This window comes from Marmota flaviventris, chromosome 10 (assembly GCF_047511675.1).
Source record: "Marmota flaviventris isolate mMarFla1 chromosome 10, mMarFla1.hap1, whole genome shotgun sequence".
Lineage (NCBI taxonomy): Eukaryota > Metazoa > Chordata > Mammalia > Rodentia > Sciuridae > Marmota > Marmota flaviventris.
Window position 1 is genome coordinate 42,701,481 of NC_092507.1, and position 15,023 is coordinate 42,716,503.

Consider the following 15,023-nt stretch of genomic DNA (forward strand, 5'->3'; position numbering starts at 1 on the left):
ATCCAGTCTCTTGCTGATAAAATATCTAAATTGTTTTAAAATACTTGCTCTTACAAACCACATTGTTGTAGTGACTGATATTCTTCTATATGGTGTCATATAGGTTTCTCTAAAAAGAAATACCTTTGAGAACTGCTGAGTTGTAGAGTCTGAGCATCTTTAAATTGCTCTAATTTATGTACCAGTGAGACACCCACAGCATTATTCAAAAGTTCCCGTGGCTCCACCTCCTTGACAACACAGTGTCAATATTTACGAAAACTGACTTGGAGTATATCACTGCTCTGCTCAAGTCCTCCAGCAGCTTCTCACTCGAATAAAAGCTAAAGTTCTCACTGTAACTTATGAGATCCTACATGTTCTCCCCCTCTACATTGCCTCTCTGACTTCATCTCTTCCTAGGCCCTTGTCCACTCTGGTCCAATTACTCTAGTCTCTTTGCAATTCTTGGAACATACTAGGCAGCTTCCTACCTCAGGGTCTCTGCACTGACTGATCCTATTGCCTCAAATATTCTTCCCTTAGGTATCTATATAAATCACTCCTGGTTCCTTTAGGTCTTTACTCAAAAGTCACCCACCTACATACACATTTCATGTCCTGTCCCTCTACCTTCTTATTTGTAACTAACAAACCATATATATTTAAAATATGCAGTATTTCTTACTTATGTTGTTTATTGTTAAACTCAATAAATTATAAACTGCTTAAGGCATGGGGTTTAGTCTGTTTTAGTCATGCTATATCTTCAGTACCTAAAATAATACATACTCAGTGTTTGTTGAATTAAATGAATAGCTGAAGACAAGCCAACCTATATATGTTTGCTAAAATGATTGGCATAAATGTTTTAGTTACTATTTTGCTGATTAAAGGTGGGGCTGTGTTAGCTTCTCATTACTGACAAATACCTGGGGAAAACAACTTAAAGGAAGAAAAATTTATGTGGGCTCATGGTTGTAAAGGTTTCAGTGCACGGTCAGCTGGCTCCCAGGCAGAAACACCTTGGAGGAAGGGCCTGGCAGAGGAAAGATGCTCAGTCATAGCAGACAGAAAGCAGACAAAGAAAGAGGCCAGGGACAAAACACAGTCCCTAAGAGCGTGCCCCCAGCGACCTACTTCCTCCGTGTTCCACTTGCCTGCTATTCCCACCACCTATCAGTTGCCCACTGATGAGGTTAGCACCCTCGCCATCCAATCACTTCCCAGAAGCCCACCTCTGAACATTGCTGCATGGAGAACCAAGCCTTCAACACATGAGCTCTTGGTAGACATTCCAGATCCAAACGACACCAGCATCTTTTTATGTTTTTATTGACCATTTGGGTTTCCTCTTCTATGAATTGCCTATTTTCCCCCAGTTGCTTGTTTGATTCTTAAAATTTGTGGGAGTTCCACATACAGTCTTGTTTCTCATCTTTTGTTCATTTGTATATTGCAAATATTTTTCCTGGTTTGTGGTTTAATTTTTTTTACAAGTTTTCTCATGACTTATTTTGTTGTATAGAGATGTTCACTTTAAGTTGAAATGCAGGAGATTATCAGTTTTTGTGGGGGCCACCCCTGAGCTATTACAGCATCTTTACTTAGCCTTCAGCCAAGAAGGTTTTAATCTGGCATTGCACTGTGGCTCCTCCCACTCTGCGTGTTGCATGTGATCACTGCCTTCCCCCTGCTATGAAATCTGCTTTCCCATAGCTCCAGACTTGGGAGTAATCCATTGGGCTTGGACAGCCCACCCCCTTATTTGGTGAGGAATGTTCTATGGAAAAGCCTTTGCAACCCATATAAAAATAAACCAAACGTGGGCTCACACTGTCCCTCTGGAAGCTCACAATAAGGTCAAAGAGCCGTCCTGCCTACTCCCCCCTTTATAAAAAAAAAAATTTCCATGTCATTTGGTCTTTTCAGGGGACAGCCTACTCCACGCAGAGGAACCTCGTTTCCACCACCACCCCTAACCCCTGCCCGGGAGATGGGCGGGAAGATTTTTCCTTGGACTGCATACTGGCAAATCTTCTGTCATCGTTTTCCTGATCACCTTCCCCCAACCCATTCCCCAGAGGCCAGTCCTCTCTGCTATAAATACTTAACCTTCACTGATTTTTAATCATGTCTTTAAACTCATAAGGCCATTAGCCTTTGGAAAGAAGCAAACTTTTAGGTCCAAATCTTGGCTCTGTCACAAAAAGCAGCATAGCACATTTTTTTTTCAATTGATGAAAAATATGAATTATGAGCTATGGTACTGATTTGAAAATTGAGCTCAACCACTTACTAGCCATATGATTTTAGGCAAGTTGATGAGTCTCTGTGTGACTCAATGTCCTTATCTAAAAATATTACCTTCCCTAAGCCTCAATTTTCTCTTTTATAAGATAAGGCTACCTTGGAGCATGAAAAATAAAATAGTGCAAAATGGTACAACAGTGCTTATCTCCATGCCTGGCGTTGTAAGGTGTCCATTTCCTCCTTGAGACTGGGGACTGTGGCTTTGCTTTTAAATCCTCAGGCACTAGTATGGGGCCTAGCACAAAATATGGGGCTCATATGGAGCTTCTCTATGCCAAGCTGTCTGTCTAGCACTAAAGACTTGGCTTCCTCAGGCACTGAGACTGCTCCTCCAGAAGCTCTCTAGTTGGAAGTGAGAATGAGCAAGATAGCTAGAGACAAGACCCTTGAATGAAAGGCACAGACCAGTACAACAATGGTTTTCACACAGGGCTCCCTGGGGCTTTAGAAATCCCAAGGAGGAACTTCTAGAAATTTCTGGAAATGTCAAAGGGAGCACAGGCTGAGAGAAGAGAGCCTTCCAACCTCCACAAGAGCAGTTTTTGGTTTTAGATACTGGATATTCCCACGACTTGATGAAAAGAGTCTAGAATGTAAGATCACCAGTTTACTACAATACGGGTTTTATGTAATAAACTTGGTTCCAGTTCTACTTCATTAGATTGACAACTCCTAGCTGTAGTTTCTTCAAGTTACATAGGGATAATAGCACTTAATGTACAATCTTGTAAGAATTAGAGTGTGTGTAGTGTTTGGCACACTGTAGATTCCCATGAATTCCTTTGCCTATTATAATGGACATATGTAATTACTTTACTGTTTCTTGTTTAGGACTTGAGCATATATATTAATAAACCTCTTTGAACACCAGCTTCGTCATTGAAAAAGTGGGGATACTATACAAGATGTGATTGCAAGATTGAAATACGACCAAGCACACAAGGTCTCTGGTCTAGCCCCTACCACACAAACCGATCAGAGTTGTTGGCCTCCTTCATCCCTCAAACACAGAAGTCCACTGTCTTGAACCCTCTCCTCAGGTTGTGTGGACCTCAGAGTTTTTCTCAGACAGCAAGGGGGTCAGGGATGACAGCTGTTCCCTGACTCATGCCTGTTTTTCACTTTCCGTGCTGGTGACCAAATCCCAAAGGGAGCCAGCTCATCTGAAAGCAGAGCTAGAACTCAGCACATTAATGAAAAGTATGAGAATACCTTCTCTACACTCTCCCCAATGTCACCAAATACAAACAGTAGAATCAACAGTCTCCTCTTAGACAAAGTGACTTCATTTGTCTCAGGACTATAATGTCATTTGAAGAGCATAGTTCTGAAAGGACATAATCCTGGCATTAATATGACACATAATTGCATTTCTCCCTAAATTCTTTGCGGGGGTTATTACTGAATCTCAGAAGAATCAAACAAAACATTGTACACCCCAAAACAGTGCAAGTCTCCAACTTTCTAGATGACCCACACCTTTGCCCAATTTAACTGGAATGTGGTAAAGAATCAAAATAGCACTACAGGGCTATGGTTGTGGCTCAGTGGTAGAGAGCTTGCCTAGCATGTGTGAAGCACTGGGTTCAATCCTTAGCACCACACAAAAATAAATAAATAAAATAAAAGTATTGGGTCCATCTACAACCAAAAAAAATTTTTTTTTTAAATGGCACTACACATACCATAGAGATCTGGATTGCTGCGGATATATAACCTCACAAAGTTTTTTCCGGGTATTGGCAAAAGAGACCCTTTTATTCTGTCAAAGACCTGGAAAACAACACAGCAGTAATTCTACTTAAGATTTTTTTTTTGTTAGAATTTTAATAAATTCAACAACTACAAAACTAAAACTCGGTTATTTGGATTTTTACGGTAGTATTTGCACATGCTAGTAACACTTTATTTTTCTAAGACCACTTCCAGTACAGAAAGGCTTTTGCCTGATTTGACTGTTTAATCACAAAAGAAACAAATCTCCATTACATAAAAGTAAGGGTAAACTGTTTACAAACCTGGTAAGTGTCCACATCAAAGAATGTTTGATAGTATTCAAATGTCCAGAAGGGAGAGCTTTTCTTCTGTCCAGCAAGTAGCTGTCAGAGGTAAAGTGAAACGCAATGAAGACAGAAGCAATTCCCTAGTTGCAGCTGTGCAGAGGGAGAGGGCCCTGACCCAGTAAGAAACCAAAATGCAGGAAAACACCAGGCTCTTCAGCAGTCAGTGAACGAGGCCCACAACAGCCAATGCCCCACTCCCGGCCCCACAGAGAAACAAGCATCAATTTTGAAATCTCACCTAAAGTTCTCAAATCTGGCCCCTCCACCTGGGGAACTTTGGTGAAGCACTAGACCCCTCTCCAGCTTGTTTCCCTTGTATAAAAAGTACAGCTAATAATGGGCTGGGGCTGGGGCTGCGGCTCAGTGGAAGAGCATTTGCCTCACGAGGCACTGGGTTCAACTCTCAATTCACATATAAATAAATGAATAAAATAAAGGTCCATCAACAATGAAAAAAGTATATTTTTTAAAAAAAGGTACAGCTAATAAGATCTACCTTGTAGATGCTTTATATACAATAACACACACACACACACACACACACACACACAGAGCAGTCAGTATAAATGTCTTCTCGGCCATCCATCTTTCAAGATCCTTACTACTGCCAGGCACAGTGGCACATGCCTATAATCCCACTGACTCAGAAAACTGAGGCAGGAGGATCACGAGTTCGAGGCCAGCCTTGGCAAACCAGTAAGGTCCTAAGCAACATAGTGCTTGTATTAAAATAGAAAAATAATAAGGGCTGGGATGTAGCTCAATGGTAAAATGCCCCAGGTTCAATCCCTAGGACTGAGGAAGAAAAAAAAAAAGATTCTTACTACTATTATCATCTGATTTCTCAAAAATCTGACACACTGATTCACTCTGAAGTTCTAAACATATTAATGCTTTGACAAAAACAAAAATTCCAGTTTAGAGGAGGCCCATAAGGAGGGCCACACCTGTCCCCCAGCACTGTTCTCCAGGGGCAGATGGAGTCACAAGACTATGAATCACGACTGGTATCCTCTGGTATCTACAGAGGACTCACATGGCAGAGGTATAGGTTGACCAGGGAGAGCCATTTTTCATAAGCTAGGCAAGGAATCCACCACTGTCACAAAAATATTGGTAAACTCCTCTCAATTCACAGACAAAATTAATATAATGGGTAAATTTTTTTTCTAATTTTAAGACTTTTTTTTTTTTTTACCCCAACCACATTTCTTCCTAATTGTTGATGCCTGCTATTACTCAATGTGATGTTAATTTTATGTGTCAATTTGTCTATGCCTTGATGCCCAAATATTGGTTAAACATTCTTCTGGATGTTTCTGTGAGGGTATTTTTGAATGAAATTTATATTTAAATTGATTTGACTTTAGAAGGCCTGACTAGAACAAAAGGCTAACCCAACCCTACCACCCATCCCAGCCCTGCCCCAGCAAAAGGGAATTCCCCTGCAGCTGGCCTCTGAATTGCAACTCCTTCCCACAACTCTAGCCTCCTTAGATTTGGACTCACCAGGCCTCCACAATCACATAAGCCAATTCCTTAAAATAATCTCTCTACATACACATCCTATTGGTCTCTTTCTCTAGGGAATCCTAACAACTCAGCTGTACTCGTAGCCACTCCTTGTGTGAGGGAGCCGACCACTTTAAGCCCTAACACACTCTGCCTGTGGTACAGTCTAGCAACTAGACACCATCTCTGACTTAGACTGCCTTAGTTTAAGGATCCAAGTATTCCCTACTAGTTGTGTGTCTGGGAAAGTTACTTAAACTTTGTTTCAAGTTTCTCATTTGTAAAATGAAGATAAAAATAGCCCTTGGTTCACAGGTCATTAGGAAGACTAAATGAGATGATGCAAACTTTAAACGGAGGCTGGCATCCACTAAACCCTAAATAAATATTAAGTATTGTGATGATATGATGACAAGGCCCAACAGATTATTTTCTCATATTCCAGATGAGGAAACCCAGGCTTAAGAAAGTTATAGTACCCTTCCTAAGACCATATAACTATTGGTAGGATCTGAACTCAGGATCTTAAGTTTTCATTGCTATATTTGGTATATATTAACATTCAATTTAGCATAAAATTCAGTATTTATTTTGATACTTCATGGAGTTCCAGAAAGAGCATCTGGTACCCACAAGCCACACAATCTTAATAATAAGAACCCTATGAGCACATTGCTACAAGTACACCTCTGAAGCAGTCCAATCATGATTCAGTTTATAACATACTGAAATAAATACTACTTGCCTGAAACATGCCAACTACATGCATGGAAATATATCTTTATGATTAAAAACAGCCACTAGGTTGATTTACCTCCAATTAGATGGAGATCTCAAGGTCTCCCTTCACCTCAACTCCCTCACCAAACCTTCCCAGCATGCCCTACTGAGCCCAACCTTCACAGAGCTGTGTCCAACTCTAGTTCAGAAGTCACCACTTCTAGTCTAGACCACTTTAATTGTCTCCTACCTGGTCTTCTGGCTTCTAGTCCGACTTTCTCCAATTCATTCCCCACATGGCCACCATATCTTAACACATCTATTCATATTGCTTAAAATCGTTCGGTAGCTCCCAACTGTTTTCAGAATACACTTTGTTCTGGCTGTGTGGAGTCCTGGCCTGTCTATGTAGCCTCATCTCCTGCCTTCATCTCTGTGTTGCTCCTGATGTCAGTGAAAATAGGACATTCCCATCTGCACTATGTTCACATCTCTGTGATGTCACTTTGCCCACCTCCTTCCCCTGGCCACCTCCTCTTCCTTCATCTGATGGTACAAGATCCATTGCCTCTAAGAATTCTTCCCTAATCCACTCTCTTTGCTTTCGAGGCCCAGGTTCCCGCTACCAGTGCTTCCCATGGATGGTAACAGTCTACTTACCTGTCTGTTTCCCCCACCAGGGCAGAGGCTACCTGTCATTTACCTTTGCATCGCCAGTACCTAGCACTGTACCTGGCACACAGTAGATGAGACTAAATAGAAGAACAAGCTTTAAAAACATTAAAAGGAAAAAAATTCAAAGGAAGTTCAAACCTCAGTTTTGTCAGAGTCATCATTTCCCAGTAATTCATCATCCTCTTCTCTCCCTGAGCCTCTTGGAGGGCCTGGTTGATGCTTCGGGGTTTCATTGGGATCCTCAATGCTTATCGTGGTGGCATCTGGGTTTGCTACTAGAGCAGTGGCTGCATCACCAAATTCTGAAATCAAGCAGAGCAGAAAGGCCTCTGAGAACTTACCCACACTAGGAATGCTATGCTTTTCATTCAAAGACAAGTAGTTACAACTCAGCTTTGCTACAGACCCTGTCTGAGAAAACAGCAACAAACTTTGAAGAAAATCTCACCTAGAAATCAATCTAACATGGAAAAATGATGATGAGGAGAATTTGGAGTCAGGCTTGGAGTTTAGTCCTGGCTCAGATGCTGACAACTATATGAGCCTAAGTAAAATAACCTCTAAAACCCTCAGTGTTCAGTAAAGCGAATAACATTTATTCTAAATAACAATTATTCTAGAGAATTTGGAGAGAGTTAGGAATATTACCCAAGCAAAGTCCTTAGCAAGGTGCTTAGCCCACTTTAACCTTTCTTCTTTGATTCAAGTTCAAAATTTTTTAATATTTATTTTCCCCAATAAGTCCTAAGAAATCACTACAGAAAATATGAGGACAAAAAAGAAAGTAGAAATAATAGAATAAAAATGACTCAGACCCATCATCACATAAAGGCAAACACTGTTAACACTCTCGTACAGTTCTTCTTCTTCACCTAGCAAGACTCATGCTTCATTCCCAACATTCACCTCATGCAGGAAGTACACCAAATCCTGATTGAGATGGGTTCAGGCCATGATAAACTACTCTGCATCTGCTTTGTCTACTGATTATATAAATTTATTTCACTATAAAAATCTTTGAAATACAGAAGGAATGTCTATGTAGAGAAAACCTTTTGGGTGACAGCCTGAGGATAACTACCTACCAGTACAAAACTAGGTCCCCATTTTTAAATCTCTTGAGCCATATTGTTAAACTACTTTCCAAAAGAACCTTACCCATTTATGATCATCAATAGTAATTGAGCATCCTAACATACTTCTTTCTTTTTTCTTTTTCTTTCTTTCTTTTTTTTTTTTTTTTTTGTGTGTGTGTGTGTGTTTGGTACTGGGGATGGAACCCAGGGCCTTGCACACAATAGGCAAGTGCTCTACCACTGAGCTGTATATCCAGCCCCTAACATACTTTATTTTGTTATGCTTAAATAAAATTCAGGGCAGCTCTGAACTTTGAAGGCCTAAGAAAGACACCAGGAAGGCACCATCTTGACACCAAGGGCACGGCACAGCTCCTAGCATTAGGACAGGGCTCTTGGATACTGAATTCTCATTGCCCCTAAGCATATGAATAGTTTCATGCAGAAAACCAAAGGGAGCTAGCATGTAACAATCACTCCAGCTTTGGCTGCCAACATCTGGGTTATTGAAAGAGCATGAGGCTCTGGAATGAGATGGCCTATTGTTTCAGTTAAGACTCTAACACTCCATGGACCCAATAACTCGGAATCTGTTTCCTCACCTATAAAATATATACAATACCTACTTCATAGAGAGGTTGTGAGGATGACAGGAGGTTATAGCTACCAATCATTGCTGGACAGGGCACCAACATTTAAAAAGATGGTCACAATTGTCAGAGGATCAGCCTAAGGAAAACAGACTTAAGTCACATATTTAGAAATCAGCAGTTTACCAGAGGGAAGGGCATGCCAGAAAAAGGAACCGAGTGCTGCTGTAGAAGCACAGAGGCCAAAGAGGCTCCGTGGAAGATGAGAACTCATCTAGCTGATGGGCTCCAGAAAGGCCTGCTGGAGGCAGCTCTCGTGCAAAGGGAAGGGGATGAGCAAGACCCAAGGACAGACAGAAAGCATGTGCCATGTTAGAGGGACAGGAGATGACAGTTTGATTGCAGCATACATAGGGTGTGTGTACCTCTAACATAACTTTTCCCACATTCTGCTCTGTGATACCTGCTCCCGTGTACCTTAGCTCCTGAGGGCAAGATGGGTGGGTCTGACTTCTGCCATCGGTGTTCTCAGCTTCTACGGTCTGGCAAATCCTAAGCCATATCTTGCCTCTGTTCCTTTCCTAGCACAATGTCTTCTACCTGAAGACTCCTAATCTCCACTTTTTTCTCTAACACTACCATTCATCCTCAGGGATGTCATCCTTCTATGACTCCCATGGCACCCTGTGTTCTTTTCTGAAGACCAAAGTCCTTAACAGTAAAACTCTGAGTGGTCTCCTGCTTCTTCTCAAGCTTCACCTTATGCCACCCTCTCCCCAACACCTGCCACCCCATCTGTGATCTGGAACACAGACCTTCTTCCAATCCTGTGGGAAAAGGTTAAACACGCTTCCTCCCTCCTCAGGAACTTTGTACATACTGTTCTCCACCATGATCCTTCTCGCACTGTACTCCTAGATAGCGTGGCTGCAGGAGGCCTCTCTAATGAAGCAAGATCTGAACAGAGCAAGGGAGCAAGCCAGGTGGCTATCTGAAAGAATGTTTCAAACAGAAAGATGGCACAAAAGCCCTAAGCAGTGACTGTTCTAAGTGTGTAAGAGGAACAATGACAAGGTCCATCTGGCAGAGTAAGAAAAGACAAGAGCAGCAGGAGACAAAATCAGAGGCTGGATCGTGGGGGGTCTCCTGAGTCACAGAACAGGCTCTGTATCTCACTCCTAGAGAGATGGGAGTTACTGGAAGGTTCTGAAAGAATGACATGATCAGACTTAGTTTTGAAAGGACTACTAAGGTTATGGTTCACTGGCAGAGTGCTCACCTAGCATGAGCAAGGCCCTGGGTTTGACCCCTAGCACTGCAGGGAGAGGAAAAAAGGACTATTCTGGCTGCAAAGAATAGACCGTAGAGGGGAAACCAGGAGGTAGGGAAGGGCTCTAATTCAGACAAAAGGTAATGGTGACCTTGAATGGTGGGAGTAGTGGTGGAGGTGGCAAGAAGTGGTCAGACGCTAGATGTATTATAGAGATGACAGTATTTGCCAAAGAAATGGATTTTTTTCCATATTTTTATTGGTGCATTATAATTGTACACAATGGTGAGATTTTGGGGTGCATATGTATACTCATGTATACAATACAACAATATAATTTGGCCACCATCATTCCCTAATATTTCCCCTTTCCCTTCTTTTCTCCCATGCCCTGGTCCCTTTACTAATCTCCCTTGGATTTTCAACAGACCTCCAAACCCTGCTTTCTTTTCCTTTTTTCTCGCTACCTTCCTCATATGAGAGAAAACATATGAAACTTGACTTTCTGAGTTTGGCTTATTTTGCTTTATGGCTGAATAAAACTTCATACCACAAAGAAGTATATTTCTCTTTTAAACACCCTATTTTTTCCTCAGATAGTAGAGTCTGTGATGCCAGACTGCCTGGGTTTAAATCCTGGCTTTCTAGTTTACTTTGAGAACTTCAGATAAATTACTTGATTTTTCTGTGCCTCAGTTTCCCCAGTGGAAAAATAGGAAGAATAATATAACTATTTTATAGTTGCAAAATTAAATTTAATGTAAGGATTAAGCAAGTCAGTATTTTAAGGCACTTAGAACAGTGTCTGGCATCCAAGTGCTATATAAGTGTTTATAAAACACTAAGCAACCACTATACCAAATTTACAATAACTGTTGCAAATCCAAAGGGTCATTTGGAAAAAAAGGAACACCTAATGTAGTCAAACAGGAAAAACCTGGGTGTGGAAAAGTCTCCTACCAAGATGTTTGAAATAATACTTTTTAATGTACAACCCAGTATAGCAATGAAAATTCATAGCTGTGAGTACAGAAATAGTGATCATAAAGATAAAGCAGGTCACCAACAGCTGTACCTTCAAACTGCAAGTCATCCACAGCTGCCATTCAGCCCGTGGGTCTTCTCCCAACTATGTGGAAGAAAATTTACAGGGGTCTAAAAGGGAAAAAAAAAAAAAAATAAGTACACTTAATAGAATAATAAAACATCTAAACACACACAGTTCAGCATTAGAAACAGTATTGCTTTTCTTTGCCTCCTTTTTCAATGGGGTTTAATAGGTTTATATAGACACTAAGTACAGGTATTATTAAAACTTATTGAAACTAATCCTGAGGGTCCAAAAATTCCATCCAAATCTCAGTCACTGTGTAAATGTTTCAGGGACCAGATGCAGCCTGGAGATAAAAGGATGAGGAAGGGGAGGCTGAGATTTCAGAGGGGTAATGGGGAACAAGGGCAGTTCAGCCTAGCCAGTGGTTAAGGGCACAGGCTCTGGGGTCAGACAGACCTGGGTTTGATTTCCGATTTTGTTGCTTCTCTGCTGTGTGTACACTCTTCGGGGCCTCAGCTTCCTCATCTGTAAAATGGGTTCATAATGATGCCCACGCACACAGTGTGGGGGCCATTAGGTGAGTCAGTGCGTATAAGGCGCTTAGCGCAGAACCTGCAATTAGTAGGCGCTGGAGTGTTGGCGACCCTGCAGCCAGGGACAAGGCAAAGCAGAGGCAGGTTTAAGAAGAGCGGTGCGGCCGCGGCAGGCAGGAGATGCCGGGACCCCTTGGCCCCGAACTGGCCTCGCAGACAGGGCCGCCTCACCTCGCGGGCCTCGGCGCCCAGCCGGTCCCGAGAAGGATCGGGCCTGAGACGCTCCGCGCGGGTTTCGGTCCAGCTGAGTTGCCGGAAGCCGGAGATCCGGAGGGAGGGACTTCTTCGCCTCCTCCGGGCAGAGCCCCGCCCTCTTAAAGAGGCAGCAGCACCCGGAAGATACTCCCCAGACCTCAGCCGCCTCGTGCGCAGAGTCGGGTCTCTCCTCAGTCCCTCCCGAGGGTAAGCCTTAAGGAGACAGGAGCAACCCGGGCGAGGCGGAGCGGGGTTGAATGGGTCCACCTGCGATCAGCTCGCTGCAGGGGGAGGGAGAATTCTCAAGAGTTCGGAGTTTTCCTACGGTTCCTTTACACCTCTTTCCTTATGTCAATACAAAATGGGGCAATAAAAGATGATTGCGAAAAGAAAAAATAGGTCACCCATGTCACCATTCTCTGGTTTCTTTCGCCATAAAAATTTAACCAGTGAGGGAATGATGAGTCAAGTACATTCCGAGTTCCTGAATGAGTGATCGTGGGTAGGATGACCCTGTTCGTGTGAACACCCTCAGAAAGTGGGGGTTTGTGCCTTCTCTCGCGCCTAAGTCCCTTAGGGGACGAGATTCTCAGAGAGAACAGGTAGGGATGGGCCTCACTGACTTGTGTACCTTCAGGCACACGACGCCACCTCGAATAAGGCAGGGCCAGCAGACGTCAAGGAGTTGCACTGAGTAGTCCTGATGAGAAACGTTTTGCCCTGACTCCTGCCTCTGTCTGGTTACCGCCTACACAGCCCTCAGACTTGGAGGACCACTTCCTTCTCCTAGGGAAGGCTGCCTTCGCCTCCCAGGACTTCATTTGCTCTTTTGCTTCCGTAATGACCCGGGTTTACCTCTACCACAGCAATGTTCACCCGGATCGTTACTGTTTGCCAATCTTTGTAAGCGTGTGTGCACTTTGAGGACAAGGACCAGAGCCCAGGGCCGCAGGCAAACAATATTAGTCACTGAGGATTATACAGGGTGAACAAGTTCTCACTGTCTGGGGTAGTGTAAACAGCACAAGCTCAATCCATAGCTCACACAAAGAGATCTCGCCACCCTGGTCCTTTTGGCCAATGGCCACCGGTTCCAGTGTCCACACTCTGCTTCCAAATTCCCATGAGGCTTCCACAGTGGCAGAAGTAGTCCCATCCCCCTCTCAAAGGAAAAGGCAAGCTCCTCTTGCTTAGCAACCCGGTAATGATTACATACACAGAATTGCTTCAGACCAAGGGAACAATTTAATTATGAAGAAAAATGCAACAAGGACACATGACCATGGAAGACACTGGAACCAGTCATCCAGGAGTAGCTGCCTAATAAAATGGTGGAATAGCTCGTTAAAGGCACAGCTAAGGCTCCAGCTTGGGCAAAACACCCAATGGGATGGGGTGTCCTCTGCATGAGATAAATGCACTAAACTAAATGCTTATCAATGATTTCTAACAGAACTCTGTTCTAAATACCTAGCATACGTGGATCTGCAAACCAAGGAGAAGCACTTCTTACTGTCACTTCCAGTGAAGCCCACTCATGGAATGTGTACTTCTCACCCCACTTCCCTACCTCCCCACACAAGTTTAAGTTCTGCTTTGTGAGAGATCCAGGTTCTCTGGGAGGGACAGGGAAGGAAGAGGCACCATTTTGCTCCACTAAGAGTGCCATTGAATTGGAACCAGGCATTGCTGGCTCCTCACGCCAGTGTACTAGCAGGCAGAGAAATGGGTATTTTGGGTATAGATAATCAACCATGACTGCTTTATGAAGCTAGGGAGCACTATATCTGGAATTTAGGAGGTTGGCTAGGCTTCTCTTGAAACTTCCACACACACAGATAATGGAAAATGGGAAATGGCAGCAACTATGGCCTGACAAGGGCAGCTAAGGGATTCCTATCACTCAAGGATAAAACTCTAGGACAATCTGAAGGACTGGCAGAGGGTGAGGGAAATCTAGGAGAGGTGGGGGAGGGAGGGAATGATGAATACTAATTTTAACCTTGGCACTCCTGGCAGCATCAGAGAAAACTGTTTTAATAACCCTCTCATACCAATTCTTTGCAAATAGAGACTGGCCTCTGCCATGAAAGGGGCTCTGAGGAAATAGACCTGTTCCTCCCCAATCTTAGAAAGCAAGAGAATATCCTGATATCACAAATGTGAAGGCCCCTCTTATAGAATGGGAGCTGATACCTTGGCATACACTTCTGTTTAGATTGCAAACAACTCTCAAGCACCACTTAAGATCTTTCTGGCTCCCAGCTTGTCTGCTAGTCATCTCTGTCATGACCAATTCTGTGTGGGCTCCAACTGGCTCCTTATAGATACTGTGTGAAAGCACCTCATCCTGGGCTTCTCCACTGGAACCTCTGATGCCTCAGTGGTTACACATGTAACCCTGGAAACGTGGGGGAATTAACATCCTATGGGGTGAACTTTTGTCTGAAGGAGAATGAAAGCCAATGGATACATGGTTCTCACCATTCCCCCAGACAGATGGTCCTGACAGTCATTCACCACAATTTCTCAGATGTCTGCAGAGGTAGCATCCTGATACTGTCTTTGTCTTAGCTCTCCCTCCTGCCCTGCTTCATCCCCCTGATCCTAACTCCTGCACCATCTATAAGTCAATTTGTATGTCTAGCCCTTGTTATGCTTATTTGACAGAAAATATCAGCTATCTCAGGGTCCTCCCCTTTCCTTGGTGTATGTCTTAATTTCCTAGGAACCTAGATGGCCAAAGCTTTAGGTGAGGCCCATTGTGTCCTTGGTGTCATCTCTCCCACAGACATCTCTCCGTCATCCATGGTCCCCTCATCTGGAGGGCAATTGAGAACATCTCCTTGTTACCAGGAGAAGCACAACCTCCTCAGTCCCAGGAGTACTCTATACCTTGTCCAGGTCCCTCCTGGACTTGTAGGACTCAGACTCTGCTTTTAGTCAGTCTCGCCAAACTGAAATCTCTGGTAAAATCTCTGCT

The 15,023-nt window shown here is 43.2% G+C and overlaps 1 protein-coding gene across 5 annotated transcripts in view; it reads right to left on the bottom strand.

The window, feature by feature from the left end:
• The window catches only part of Yipf1 (Yip1 domain family member 1), a 39,915-nt gene extending 27,789 nt beyond the window's left edge, over positions 1–12,126 (bottom strand). For 3 of the 5 annotated variants that reach the window (XM_027944944.2, XM_071617851.1, XM_027944942.2), the window contains exons 1-6: positions 12,017–12,126; positions 11,709–11,777; positions 11,274–11,353; positions 7,401–7,564; positions 4,311–4,391; positions 3,978–4,065 (exon numbers count right to left, since the gene is read on the bottom strand). In XM_027944944.2, the coding sequence (XP_027800745.1) occupies positions 3,978–4,065; positions 4,311–4,391; positions 7,401–7,564; positions 11,274–11,304 (364 nt within the window). In that variant the 5' untranslated portion in view covers positions 11,305–11,353; positions 11,709–11,777; positions 12,017–12,126. The remainder of the gene's footprint in view (positions 1–3,977; positions 4,066–4,310; positions 4,392–7,400; positions 7,565–11,273; positions 11,354–11,708; positions 11,778–12,016) is intronic. The other 2 variants (XM_027944945.2, XM_027944943.2) reach the window with 2 other exon arrangements.
• Between the last annotated feature and the right edge of the window lie 2,897 nt (positions 12,127–15,023).